Raw genomic sequence first — 15,325 nt, 5'->3', positions numbered from 1 at the left:
GAGAAAAATTACCCTCTTAAATCCCCTACTCAACACCTCAAAAGCTGGAACTTGGAACTCCTAAGATAGGAAGGAAAGAGTTCAGAAATTTTCATTATTACATGATGCTGAGACCTAGCAAGCAAGGTACCTCCAATTATACCCTAGCAGTGTTTGGATGGGATCAGTTTTTGAATCTGTTTTTTCTTTGCTTTACCAACTGCTTTCTCACTGTATTCTGACCATCCTGTAAATGCAAATCCAGTAAGTGTTTCTCACCATTTCTTGAGTCTGTGTTTCAGGTTTTTTCCACACTGTGCTAGCTAAGCATTTAACAGAGGAAATTCAGAATAGGGAAGACTATCAGTTGTTCCAATGTCTGCATAGGGGAACAGCCATGAGCATTGAGCTGGCACTCTTTGTGGTTCGGCTCAGTAACTCCTTGTCACAGGCCATCTTTAATTAAACAGAGGAGGAAAGCTGCTGGACCCGCCAGAGGTAGTTATATCTGCAGAGGTGCAAGGGGATCTAACAGCTTCTGTACCCTGATGTGAAGAATGGTGGTCAGGAAAGGCAGAGGCTGTTGTGCTCTTTCATTTTAGTAAAGAGTAGTGATTATTACAAATGAAGTGACAGGAAGAAAAGTCATCTCAAAAATCATATGCTTATCATTTCCACTTCCAGAGACTGTGTGTCAGGAAAGAGATTTTTAATGGGAACCTCAAAGCCGTCCATCTAAATCATTACGTCTGAACAAAGTAATTGCAGAATAAATATCTGTAAAATAAATTGTTCTTTAAGCTTGGGAAAGTTGCTGACTTCATTTGAAAAATGAGAGTATGGTATTGTTATCGATTTCCAGACCTGCCTCTGATCATTTAAGTCATAAGGGAATCTTTGTAAAAATCCTGGTTCAGTGGGGCTGGGTGGGACCCATAAATTTGTATTTTTTTTTTAAAGTTTTCTGGGTGTTCCTGATTAGGTTGGCAATCCCCAAACTATATGAGATGACTAAAATTCCTCCCTAAGCAAAAGTCATAGTTTAGGAGCCTGTGGGTAACTAGAGGCCATACTAGAGCTTGGACAGTCAGGTGACAAGGTGCAAAGGAAGCTGGTCCTGTCTCACTGTGCTTGCTTTGCTTTGATGGAGTGGCCACAAGGGCCTGTAAATAGGCAGAAGTCCCTGGGGATGACATGTGACTGTGCCATCATCTGCAAGAGCCTAAGAGTAAATAGTCTAGATCCCAGGGTGCCATCTGGAAGCATGTCATGTTCAAATGGAGTTATCTTTGCGCTAATTTTCACTGTATCATGCAGAGATAGATGTGGGCACTTGTGAAAGCTGCATTAACTCTTTCAGCCACAGGGGGTCATTTAGTTCAATGAAATAGTAATTGAATCAGTTATTGCCTCTGAGTACTCACAGACATCCCTGTGGCCTGAAAGAGTTAATGAGTTCTGACAGGAATACTCAGGATGCATCTTCCTAGGAGGTGAAATAGGATATTTGGTTGTTGATATTTTTAATAGCATGTAAAGGAAAGAGCTTCTACAAGAAGGTAGACATTTTCCCTAATGCTAGCTCTGCCATTGCCTTATGACAATTTTTAAATATTAAGTGAGATGATAATAAATATGTCAATTATTCCATAAGCATAAATATGTTAGTAAGTATAATTGCCTACCACAAATGAGAGTATTTATTTTTTAGTGGAATGAAGAGACAAAAATTGTAAGAAATCAAAGTTTTAACGTTACTGTTTGAAGAATGTGAACCATTTGTTTTCTAACATATACATTGCTCATTTAAATTGATTTTAGCTAAAGTCATGAATTTTTTAAATTGAAAATATAATAAGATGAGAACATAAAGCTTGTTTTAATTAATATGAGTTTAACCAATGGACATTATTACATAAATTTGCCTTAATGAAAAAATCTACATGTAAGTATTGATGCTTCACCTTGAAAGTTTGGAAGTATAAATCTCCTAAATTACATTAAACAACAGAAGGCTGGGCTTGGATCCTAGTGGGTCACTTCTTGAACAATTTACCCAGATCCTCTAAACCTTAGTTTATTTAGTAATAACATGCAGCATTAAATCATATTTTCCTCACCTACTTCACAGGATTATCCCGGAGATCTACTGAGGTCGTTATGAGAGTCCTTCATAAGATTCAAAGCTTATTACATATGGTTTAAGTCAGTTTGAATATTGCTGCATATGTTCATTGGCACACAAGTGCTGAAAAACAAATCTCTTTGTCTATTACAGACAAGCAGAATGATGTGGAGATTCCATCTCCCACTCAAAAAGACAGAGAGAAAAAGAAGAAGCAACAGCTCATGACACAGATAAGTGGAGTGAAGAAACTGATGCACAGTTCAAGCTTAAACAATACAAGCATCTCACGCTTTGGAGTCAATACCGAAAATGAAGATCACCTGGCTAAGGTTTGTCTGAGCTCGGCCCGTGTGTGTGCAGCTCTCTATAGCACATATATGCCCAACTACATTCAGAAAGTAGAAGAGATCACTTTGGCTTTGTTGCTCAATTTTTATGATAAGGAAGCTGATCTAATGTTGGGACACCTTTTTTTGGTCCTGGTTTGGATTCAATCGTGAACAGTTCCTCATAGATGGAGCGTCCTACTGAAGAGAACCTAGAAAGGCCAAGGGAAAGCCAGGAGGTAATTCTGAATTATGACAGAGGATATTTTGGATCGACGGAAAAATCTGCTCTGATTGGCAAGCTGGAGAAGAAATGAAAAGACAGAGATAGTACTGACACCTGAGTTCAGACTCCAGTAGTAGAGGAAGGCACAGAAAGAATTCATTTGTCCTGTACGAGGCTGTGCAAAATAACTTGAAATTCTCACAGTTTTGAGAGAGGATAAAATGAGTTTCCTCTGAGTAAAGGACATTTGGTGTGGTCTTCTGAATTGATTAGACATTGGGCCAATCCTCTGGGCAGTTATTCAGAAAGAAACAAATTATTCCTTCAATGCAATAATCTTGGAATAATCCCACAACACAGGTCTGAACTGATATTTCCTCCAGATCTATCTGTAGCTCAGCAGCCCTAGGATATAATTCAGGACTGTCATTCTTCTAATGACCCTTTGCATTAAACTGGAGTTGATTTTGGCACAGTTTGACAGCTGAATCTCCCTGACCTGACGTCAGTGATAATAACCAAAGGATAGAGGAGCTTCCCTGACACTGTTTTCTAGCTGTGACTGGTAGGCCATTGAGTAGCAAGGGAAGAGACAGGGAAGTAGGAACAGAGTGATCTCTATGCACTTAGGCTACCTTTGAAAGCAACATTGGTTGAGGACAGTGGCATAGAAAATATAGGTCAACAACTAAATTTAGAAATAGATATATACTTGTCAGTTTTGAAAAAGGAAAATATGTGCAGAAAGTCATAGTTTTATTGTGAAAGGGATGCCAAACCACCTGAGCCATTCCATTTTCAGATTTTCATGTAACTAGAGCACTGTAAATAGGCCCTCTAAAGAGTTGGGCAGCCATTTTTCCAAAAGATAAATTTCACCATAAACTTCAAAACACTTAAAACTATCTTTTTTCCTAAATTCTTTTAATTTTTGATACAGGAGCTGGAAGACCTGAACAAATGGGGCCTTAATATCTTCAATGTGGCTGGATATTCACATAATCGACCCCTGACATGCATCATGTACGCCATATTTCAGGTAGGCTACAGGAGCCAATATTGATTATCCAAATGGCTCATCTTGATTTTTCTTCCATCCCAGTTTATTTTTATGATTTAACCTTCCTCTGTTTTTGGAACTCACTTTTTCATGTTCTAATTTATTTTATTACATAGGAAAGAGACCTCCTGAAGACGTTCAAAATCTCATCTGACACATTTGTAACCTACATGATGACTTTGGAAGATCATTACCATTCTGATGTGGCATATCATAACAGCCTGCACGCTGCTGATGTAGCCCAGTCAACCCATGTTCTTCTTTCTACACCAGCATTAGATGTGAGTAGTATGATCTGTCTTGTATTCTTGCCCATCCTCTTTAAAAAGTGCCACACAATATGCAATGTGTTTACAAAAATAATGTAATTGGATGGCTGACCCCAAATACTTGAATTGGTTCTTTATTAGGTATGGTAACCATCAATTTGGTTATTTATAAAAATGGATGACACTTCTACTTGCTAATATCATAGTAACCTTCCCTTTACATCTCTTCCAATTGAAAATTACAAATTAATTATCAAACAATTAACAGAATCCATGCTTTACTCTTTGTTGTATTCCTGGTTAGGGACACAGTTATCTCCATGTGTCTTGTTTAGTATTTTGGTACATAGTACATCCTCGATATCCTGATTCGAATTGCCTGTCACCATCCCAGGCCCTATGGAGAATATCACAGAAATATAGTATAAAATGCTGTGCATGGTTCTTATTGAGAATAAGCATCTAAAGGTCTATTGTCTTAGAAATTCAGTAAACAGATTCTCTAGGTTGAAGAAAAATGACCGAGAATCTGTAGCAGAGAAATTAATAATGTTGAAGCAAGGTAGTACAGTGTTCCTTGTAACCAGAAAAGGTCTGAAGAGGTTGTTGTCACTCTTTCCCACACAGATTAATGACTTATGTTATTAATACCTTTTCTGTGGCCATAAATTAACCATGAGCATCACTATCTTTTAGAAATAAAGAGATTGCAATGTGTCCTTGGTTATTAACAATAGGGTTGGACTTTTTGGGAGAAAGAGAAAATGAACTGGCATTTGAAGAAGCAGAAACTTTAAGTAATCACAAAGAATAAGGAAAGACATTTCTGTCCTAGAATTAGCAGCAATATATACCTAATAAATGCTATGTTTAAATCATTGCACATGAGGTGGGACAGGGAAGACTTTATGATGTAGCAATAAGGCACTAGGTTTTACTTCTTAGGATTGCTCTCAAATCTTGCCTGTAGTAAACTTTCAGTAGGTATGTATTAAATCCATGAATTAATGAATTAATGGCAGCTTGTGACTACACTGTAAATTTATGACTTATCTTAGGAGTCTGGAGTTTAGACTTTTTCTCCTAAGATATTCAGCTGGAATATGAAGAGTATTGTATCTCCAAGCAGAGCCACTCTGACTTCCTTCTTTAACTTGTATGTGCTTGTGTTACATAGCACCATGCTGCCATACCCCTGATCTGTGAAACAAACATCAGTTGCTCACACACACCAAGAGCATCGTGCTAATGACTTTCCAAGCCTTAGCCTGCAGGCTCAATGTGGGAATGAGGTCTGGCCGTCATCCCTCTCACATCAGAGACTTTCTGGTGATAAACAAAATCTACATTTAATTAAATTCACATCCTAAGATATTTAAGTCAGCAATCCCTCTCCCAACAAGAATAAAATGGGGCACTTTGAAATGAACAAGCAGGAAAAGCAAATTGGATCTGGAGTTAAATGTGTTCAATTTGCTCCCCAGGCTGTCTTCACAGATTTGGAGATCCTGGCTGCCATTTTTGCAGCTGCCATCCATGACGTTGATCATCCTGGAGTCTCCAATCAGTTTCTCATCAACACAAGTGAGTTCACCACTAGAATAGTCATTCAAGATAACTGTGTGATTCACTGCAGTGTTTTCCTCTTGATGTTTTCATTATGGTAATAACAAGAGCAGTAATGAGGTAATCCTTCCATTCCACTCAAGCCTTTCCTGGATACTGTGTCCAGTCTGGCAACACAACGTTTGAGCTGCACAGACAATTTGGAGAGGGTCAGAGGGAAACCATAAAAAGTACTCAAAGTTTGGAAAATACAATATGAAAGGGAAATATAACAGATGTGGAATTATCCAGGAAGACAAGGAAAAGCTTGGGGATATGATAATAACTTTCAGTATTATGCAGGGCTCTCAAACACAGCATAGTAACCCACTGGTTTCCTTCTGTACTGGAGAATGGCACAAATGTTGGCTCTGGGCATAGGAACCTTCAAAAGAGCTTAGGAATGGGTTTCAAAAATTCAGAAGAAAGGGTCACTAAAAGTTCTCCACACATTCTCTTCGAATTGCATATATTCGATTATGGATTGGTCTGTAGTGAAGAGGCACAACCTAGTAACCTTCAGGGTAGGTCAAACCTTAGGATCTCAAACCATATTCAAAGCTTTTGTCATGCTCAAAATGCTTGGGTTTCATGCTACTGAAAATTCATCATTCTTTCAGTTAATGTGTTAACTCTATGTGCTGAAAATCTAAGTAATTTTTCTTCTGAGAACACTGGTTATCCTGTTACAATCACTGACATAAAGCATTGACAGTTTCATACAAAGGCTCTTTGAGCATCTTGCTATAAAAAAAATTTCCTTATCAGTCCTAATCCTTTTTCATCAGAATATCTGAGTAATCTAAGTTCGGGGCACACTGTTTTACTTAAACCTTGTTCTTCTGTTCTAAAAAAACCTTTGGGCATCTACTTGTCTGCATGGGTTATATCAGCTGCTTTACTGTGGTGCCATGAATTAATCCATATACAGGTCAAATAGCTCCACATAGGAAAATAGTCTTTCTGTTACAGCCATCAACATCACTACAACATACAAGGTTCTTCTTGTGAATATATGCCCTTGATCTCAGGGTGAACAGAACAGGGGTGTTCAAATGACTTCAGAGAGTCTATCACCCTGTTGATGGACATATCTCAAAGCACACTACTATGGCAATGCTGTGTGAGTAGCAGCACCTGTGGTTACTTACGAGTTACCATCACTTAGCAGGTTTCGTTTTTGGTTTTTTTTGAGGCAGTCTCACTATGTACCCCAGATTGGTCTCAAACTTACAATCCTCCTGCCTTAGTCTCCAAAATGCTGTGATTAAAAGTGTGCACCACCACTCCTGGCTTAATTATTCTTAATTAAGAGAAAAATGCACTTTCTTTAATTTAATGACCATATTCCCAGGTGTGGAGATATTTATGATTCCTTAGTACAAAAAGCAAGCTGGAAACTGTAGTTTGGATACCTAAATATTGCAATTTCTGACGTAGAGAGCCAGCAGACAGAAAATTCTATGCTAGAATTTTTCCAAAGATATTAATGTTTAGTTATCTTGTTTATAGATATATTTATCATATTTATACATTATTTGAGTAAAAAATTATACTAACACATTATCTTTTTTGAAGAGCCATAACTCAAAATTGCCAGAGGATGGGGAGCCTATATAAAAGTGAATATAATTTGAAAAATTTTAATACACATAAAGTTTAGTGGCATTTTTATTTTGCTCTTTTCCAAACACAAAATGTACGAAGACATAAAGGAAATTACAGACTGACATAAAATTCTTCATCTGAGATGAAAAAGGAACAGAACTTTAAGACCATGAACTCTAATAAAAGAGAAAGTTTACACACCAGTGTCTCCCACAAACATTTTTTGTTTAGAAACTGACCACTTCTGTCTGTAGAGGGACACTGCTTCTCTAGGAGGCAGTGACCTTGAAATAATTTGGAGAACTAGATTTGATTTCTCATTGAGGCAATGCCAGTGTTTGAATTGCATACTTTTTTATTGTATTTTGTATTAAGTCATCACTTTTTTAAACTTCTTAGATTCAGAACTTGCTTTGATGTATAATGATGAATCTGTGTTGGAAAACCATCACCTTGCGGTAGGGTTCAAACTGCTACAGGAAGAACACTGTGACATCTTCCAGAACCTCACCAAGAAGCAGCGTCAGACACTCAGGAAAATGGTGATCGACATGGTAAGACCTCAGCCACCCCACATTTCTCACTTCCTCTTATCATTCTCTCACAATCCTCTGACTGAATTTGTTAAGAGCTTCATTTTGTTTTTACCCAAGGTGTTAGCAACTGATATGTCCAAACATATGAGCTTGCTGGCAGACCTGAAAACAATGGTAGAAACGAAGAAAGTCACCAGCTCTGGCGTTCTTCTCCTGGACAACTATACCGATCGTATACAGGTATTTGATGAAAGTCTCTGGTCTAAAACAAAGCTAAGCCAAACAAAACTAAACAATATTTAGAAAAAGAAAGTATAAGTTTGGACAGTTTCATTGATCTAGGCTACTTCTGCAGCTTTGGGCTTATATTAAGAACAAGCTAAGAGGGCTGGTGGGGTGGCTCAGGTGGTAAGAGCACCTGCCTAACAAGTGTGAGCCAAATCCCAGTACTGCCAAATGAAAAGCACAAACTAAGAAAAATGAGCATTCAAATGTATCGTCCAATTTAAGAGAAAAAACATGACCTGTTTAATGAATTGCTTAGTTCTAAAAACAAGTTGCAATATCTATTTGTAATTGGACCCATGTGTCTGTTGGTCCCGAAAACTTGTGTCTGAATCTAAATCCCACTGACTTAAAGTTTGTTAGATCTGTTTTGGTTATACCAATTGCCATGAGCTGGTCTCTTCTTTTTGCAAATGGAAAACCTGATGACATCTGCTTTGGCTAGTTCTTTGCATACTTTCCAAACTGAGCAAAGAAAATGATAGCAGCGTCTGACCTTTAATGTCCCTTTCAATTTTTAAATTCAAAGACTGTCACTCTAAGAAGATACAGGTATTTCCCTTTGGAATCCTGTAATGATAAATAACCAATGTTGGCTGGTACTACTTTTTTTGGTGTATGCCTCATAATTATAATGTAACCCAAATGTTCTTGAGTTTGTACCAAGTGTTCTAGGAAGAGAGGGATAAGATGTTCTGAGAGTACTTATACTTAATTTTATAGGATTTCCAAAACTTGGTGATTTCAGGTTCTTCGCAACATGGTACACTGTGCAGACCTGAGCAACCCCACCAAGTCCTTGGAATTGTATCGGCAATGGACAGATCGCATCATGGAGGAGTTTTTCCAACAGGGAGACAAAGAACGGGAGAGGGGAATGGAGATTAGCCCAATGTGTGATAAACACACAGCTTCTGTGGAAAAATCCCAGGTATCTGCAGTGAGATTGTTTTCAAAGCTTTTTTGTGAGCTGTACTGATTGTTGAACTGGAGAGTTCTATCTAATTCCTTTCTTTTAAAAGAATATATCTACTTACATATATATGAAATGATAAAGAAGCAGCTACACATTTAGTTCCATTATACTCATGACACATCTTTGTTGTTGTTGTTGGTACTGGGGTTTGAACTCAGGGCCTTCACGTTGAGCCACTCCACCAGTCCTATTTTTGTGAAAGGTTTTTCGAGATAGGGTCTCGCAGAACTATTTGCCCAGGCTGGCTTCAAACCGAGATCCTTCTGATCTCTGCCTCCTGAGTAGCTAGGATTACAGGCGTGAGCCACCGGTTTCCAGCTCTCATGACTCATTTGCCTTCTCCATGACACTCACTTTAACAGGGTGGGTATTGAGGAGTCATCAGAAACTCATCAGAGATTGGTATCCCCAAACTGTTTAGATGGTTGTCTATGACCTTAGCAAATCCAGCTGACACATACATACTGCTGTCTCCTCCATCCCATCACTCCAGATGTCTCCTAGTTCAGTCTTCATCAAGGAGCTTAAACTCCTCACTCTTGTTTCCAACTCTCAATTGTTGCTATTTCTCCCTAATCAAACACACTGCTATCCTCATAAGAGGTAATCAAAGCCTTGTCTGTGACTCTTTCCAAGGTTGCTTCAATGCCTTTAGGGACATTTGACCATTTGCTGGTTGTGCCAAAATCTATAAATTCTCTGTGTTGTAAGGATGAGAAATAGTACTGTGGTGTGTGTGTGTGTGTGTGTGTGTGTGTGTGTGCGTGCACACAGAAATTCCCCAGGTACAAATAACTGCATAATATGTGGCACTACAAAGTATCAGTATCCCTATAAGGATAGAGTGTCATTTTTATCCAGGACAACAAATTAACCAAGTGTCATGATTAAGAATGGGCTCATAGAATGTTCAATGTCTTTATCACACACATACACAACAACTGGTAGTGTTTTTGTTAGTGTCTACACTCTTTCCCCACTACCTAAAAACTCCCTATTTGTGTAGATTTGCACAATAAATGTATCCTTCCTTTTCAATTAGTATTTTGTTGCTTTTTAGGGAAACTCCACTAAATGAGTTTAATATTTGTGAAAATGATCTGAAGTCTAAATGCTATAAAAATGCAAGATACTGTTAAATTAATCAAGGCCAATTCAAATGCCCTAAAGCTTTAACTAGAACAAGATATAAAGAATATATCTTTTTTTCCAAATAGTGATGTTTAATATTTGTATGATGTTCTACATGATTTTCCATATATTATCTACCTTTGTGAGGTAGCTAAAGTAGGAGTTTGATAATATCTACCTTTGTGAGGTAGATAAAGCAGGAATTTGTCCAGTGTTAGGTGAAGAAGCTGTCTTTCTTGGTCCAGTTTGTTACTTTCTTAATGATCCAGCTATCCTCTACCCAAAGCTTTTCAGTCTCCACCATTGTGGCCAAGTCTCCCTGCTGCCATGACATCATCTGTGTTTCCCACAGATGGACTCTGTTGAACTCTGTCTGATTCATCTTGCAAAAAGTCTGGACTGGGTCTTCTTTGGATTTGCAGAGTTCTCTCATCCCATGATCTAGGAAATAAGCAACTAGCAACTGCCTTTTAAAAAAAGAAAAGTCCTAAACATTTCTTATCAGAAACAAAGCTAATGAAGAAAGGAAATGGCTGCGCTGTGTTCAGCTTACTCAGTTTTCTCCAATACCTTAAACTTATTTCTGATCCCTAGAAAACACCTTGAAATACCATCTAAAATCCATTAAACACACATAAAGAAGTAAAAGGGAGGAAAATGGAGTAGGTGGAAGCAAGAGAAATATGCGAATCATTCAGTCAAGATCTTGTAACCAATACCAGAGATGCCCCAACGCTGACGCAAGTCTTGTTTTCTTTGGTAGGGCTAGAAGAGATCCATAGGAAAGAATACACACACACATGCTCACACACACACACAGGAGTATGAAAGAATTGCATATGACCAAGGATCTTGTATACAGTACAACTTGAATATATTAGATGACTGACTGAACACCAGAATGTGAATAGGGAAAGTTTCCAGTGGAGTGGAAAGATCTCTATATAGGGTCCCATGGGGACCCTTGCTCATCTCCCCCTGAATCCCAACACAGCATCTCTCCAGCTCCCCAGACCATGACAGGGGAATTCCATTCCCTCATTCAACTGTGCCTGTCCTCTCTCTCTCTTTACCTGCCTCCACCCCCAGTGTTTCCTGTTTGTCTGACAATGTAGAGGTCAGCATAAGGCCACCTAGCTAGCTATGCAGGATGCATAGCCCCTGTGTAAACTATAACAAAGCCATAAGCCTGAGATTTCTTCATAGGAACACCAGCAGAAGGAACTGCCTAATTGTTTTTATTTTTCCTTCTTTTTCTGATGGAAATGACTGTGTGTCTTATGGGTCCCAAACAATAGCAGGCATGTTCACAGAGGGGATATTTGTTTGTATAGAGCTTGAATGATTTTCAAGTGTTTTATCAAACTCCTCTATGAGCCAAATGCATTTCGCAGAACTTGACAAATTCCAGAGTAGTCTAGAGTAGTTAAGGGGCAGCTCCTGTCATTTTGACACAGCAGTATATTTTGAAGTTATCAGGGAAAGAATGTTGAGTCAGAACACTTTAGATTTGGGGCTTTCTTCAGAGAATGACTCACAGAATCTAAGTAGTGACAAAGTCATTTCCAGCTAGCATTGCATCCAGACTTCTTATCTGGCATATATAGAAGGAAAAGCAGTGTATTACAGGGAGATGAACCTAAGCTTTGGTATTAAATGAAGCTGGGCCTAAGTGCCAACTCTGTCCCTCACTAGGTATGTGACCTCTACAAAATGTTTAATCTCAGTGAGTCTTAGCTTCCTCCTTTGTAAATGGCAGGCAGCAGTACTTACTTTGCAGAATTAAGAGAGATCTTGCATACAGTGAAGGACCTACCATACAGTGAATGCTCAAATGTAGGAATCCATTGCTATTGATCTCTCTCAGGTTATTATTGCTGGATCTTTGCATGGAAACCAGAATAGCTTATTTGCTTTTCAAGGGCTCATTGAAATAACAGATGCGTAATCTTTATTTTCCTCCAGGTTGGTTTCATTGACTACATTGTCCATCCACTGTGGGAGACCTGGGCAGATCTTGTACAGCCTGATGCTCAAGACATTCTAGACACATTGGAAGATAACAGGAACTGGTATCAGAGCATGATACCACAGAGTCCTTCTCCACCACTGGACGAGAGGAATAGAGACTGCCAGGGTTTGATGGAGAAGTTTCAATTTGAACTGACCCTCGAAGAAGAGGATTCTGAAGGACCTGAAAAGGAGGGAGAAGGCCACAACTATTTCAGCAGCACAAAGACACTTTGTGTGATTGATCCAGAAAATAAGGAGTCACTGGGAGAGACTGACATAGACCTTGCAACAGAAGACAAGTTCCCAGTTGACACATAATCTCCCTCTCTGTGTAGAGATGAACATTCCACCCTTGACAAGCATGCCAGCTGTGTGGTAGGGCCAGCCTGCTATGGGGGCTGAGGCCTACACAGGACAAAGGCCTCCTGGCCTTTCCAGTTACTTGAGTTTGGAGCCAGAATGCAAGCCCATGAAGCAAATAGCAGCTCAGGAAATTCCACGGTTGACTTGCCTCACTTGCAAGCTTGGCAGAGAGCTGAAGCTTATGTGGTAGTGGAGGCCAGTTCTCATCACAACTAAATGGCTTGAAATGGAAGATACAAAACCGAGAGATTTCTCTGCACTAAGTTCTGGGAATCTGTCTCAACTAGTGACTGAACTCACTAATAACTTCATTTATAAATCTGCTCACCTGTCCTCTTGTCTGCCAACCTGTGTGCCTTTTTTGTAAAACATTTTCATGTCTTTAAAATGCCTGTTGAATATCTAGAGTTTAGTACCAACTTCTATACAGATGAGTGTTTAAAGTTGACAAACTTTTTGGACTCTCTCTGGAAAAAAAAAAGGAAAGAAAACAGTCTTCCTTCATTCTTGGGCAATATTTTTTGCTTTACTACAGTTAACTTTTGCAAACAGACAGAAAGAACACACTTCTAACCACATTCTACTTCCTTCCCCTGTTTTCCAGTCCAACTCCACTGTGGCCCTTGTAACTTAGATCTGTTTGCCTGCTTTGAACAGTATTTTTTCTCTGAAGTTTCACTGTTTTGCTGTAAGCAGAATAAAAACGAACAAACTAGGGGGTAGGAAGGGATAGTCATGTTGTCTGCAATAACAGTCTGTGTAATAGCTGAATAAGACAGCGTACCCTATTGTGTCCTGGCCCTCTGTGAGTTGCACAGTCCCCTGTCCTGCAACTCTCTTTGCCCAGTTATACTGTTTCAACTTAATGCTGCCGTCTTTCTCTTGCACTGCCTTCTGCGCTAGCACCAACCTCCATTCCTGTTTATAACCATGTATTTATTACTTAATGTATATACTGTAATGTTTTGTAAGTTATTAATTTATATATCTAACATTGCCTGCCAATGGTGGTGTTAAATTTGTGTAGAAAACTCTGCCTAAGAGTTGCAACTTTTACTTGTAACATTTTGTATTGTGTATTATATAACCCAAGCATTGCTTAAGAAAGACATATGGCATGACCCCCTCAGGGGTGAGGACAGGGATGGGCTGTTCTGAGGGGCTTCCCTTTCCCTGTCTGACTTGCTAATTCTGCACAAGCCCTTTATGAACCGGTTTTGCAACAGGATTCTCACATTGGATACTAAATGGTTTATACTGAGCTTTTACTTTTGTATAGTTTGATAGGGTTAGGGGGCAATGGGAAGTAGTTTTTACCCATGTTTTATCCAAATCTGTGGACACATGAGTTGGGTTATAACTGGGTTCTACTATAATTGTGGCTTCGATTCAAAAAAGCAACACTACATTTGCTCACAGAGGATTCTTTTGAGTATTCCCAAACTACTGACTTTGGAAAGCTAGCCTCCTGCCTGCCATTAAGCAGAATGTCATGTTCCAATTCATTATGAAAGAAAACAATAAAACAATGTGAATTTTATAATAAAATGTGAACTGATGTAGTAAATTATGCAAATGTGAAGCTTCTTCTGACATTTGTTAGGCCTCTTCCTGGTGTCAGTTTCAGTTGTAAAATGTTTCATGCTTCAGTTCAGCATTGTGACTCCATAGTTAAAGAAAATGGCACAAATGTGCATGACCAATGGGTTTGTATGTCTGTAAACACTGCATTGTTTCAGGTGGACATTATATTGTTTTCCAAAAGTTTCTTACAGTGTATGTCATATTATTATTATTATTATTATTATATATTGTGCTCAAATGCATTCTTAAGAGACTTTTATATGAGCTGAATAAACAAAAGCATGATTAGATTAGACTATAGGCCCAATTATTTTGTGATTAGTTCTGATGTATTAAATCTTCTCTATCTCTCTCTCTTTCTTTTCTCCTTTGATACCCCATAAAAAACCAACCACTTTTCCCAGCCAGCATCATAACTGAAGCTTCACAATCTGTGTCCAGAAGTCCTGTCACTTGGAACATTTCACTTTTTTCTTAGCAGCTGTTCACCCAGCTCAATAGTACAGGAAGGGGCTGGTGAAGGATAACAAACAAAACTGCTTTGTTCATCTTGAACCACTTCCTTCTACTTCTTTAAGAATCTGAAGAGTTTAAATCTACTAGATAAGTAAAAGGCAACCTCATCGTGTCTGGGACCTCTAGGAAAGGAATCATAGAATCATCATGCACTAATATAACGTAGTCAGAGAGACCCCTCTTGATTCATTTGACACATGAAAAATCTAATTTGGAAGAGCCATCTTAAACCACAATCCACAGAGCAGGAGTGAACACTCATAGTCTTGTCAGTGATCCATGGAGTCTTTTGCTGAGTATATGGCTATGCTTTTCTTTCTAGAAAGAACTATTTCAATGTCATAAGTAGAATACTTAAATGTTTTGTTGAAATCTTAGCATTTAAAAATGATTTATCCTGAGGGGTGTGTTGTGAGTGGTAGGAAAGGTTGTAAGAATCAGTGGGTGGCTCTTACTAATTTAACCACCTACAAGTGGTTTAGGGGCCATTAAGGGAGTCTGCTCTGGAAGAACTCTCAATAAGCTAAAATTCTGTTTCTTTATTACAACAAGTGAGGATGGACCAACACTACAGAATCAGCTTGCCTACTAACTGTAGAGACAATGTTTCCAGGACTTTCCACCATCCCTGATTTCTGATTGCACCTCACCATCTTTGAGATCCTACTGATTAAGTGACAAAGTGAATAGGTAAGAATAGCTACAGGTGAAACTTATTAT

General features: G+C 38.7%; 1 protein-coding gene across 7 annotated transcripts in view; it reads left to right on the top strand.

Moving 5' to 3' along the window:
• Pde4b (phosphodiesterase 4B) overlaps positions 1–14,389 on the top strand; it is a 524,185-nt gene extending 509,796 nt beyond the window's left edge. For all 7 annotated transcript variants that reach the window (XM_020182734.2, XM_074079857.1, XM_074079856.1 and 4 more), the window contains 8 exons: positions 2,258–2,436; positions 3,600–3,698; positions 3,836–4,000; positions 5,473–5,572; positions 7,601–7,755; positions 7,855–7,977; positions 8,771–8,953; positions 12,095–14,389. In XM_020182734.2, coding sequence (XP_020038323.1) covers positions 2,258–2,436; positions 3,600–3,698; positions 3,836–4,000; positions 5,473–5,572; positions 7,601–7,755; positions 7,855–7,977; positions 8,771–8,953; positions 12,095–12,460 — 1,370 coding nt within the window. In that variant the 3' untranslated portion in view covers positions 12,461–14,389. The remainder of the gene's footprint in view (positions 1–2,257; positions 2,437–3,599; positions 3,699–3,835; positions 4,001–5,472; positions 5,573–7,600; positions 7,756–7,854; positions 7,978–8,770; positions 8,954–12,094) is intronic.
• The last annotated feature ends 936 nt before the right edge of the window (positions 14,390–15,325 follow it).

This window comes from Castor canadensis, chromosome 7 (assembly GCF_047511655.1).
Source record: "Castor canadensis chromosome 7, mCasCan1.hap1v2, whole genome shotgun sequence".
NCBI classification, from domain to species: Eukaryota; Metazoa; Chordata; class Mammalia; order Rodentia; family Castoridae; genus Castor; species Castor canadensis.
This window is presented reverse-complemented; position numbering and strand designations above follow the sequence as displayed.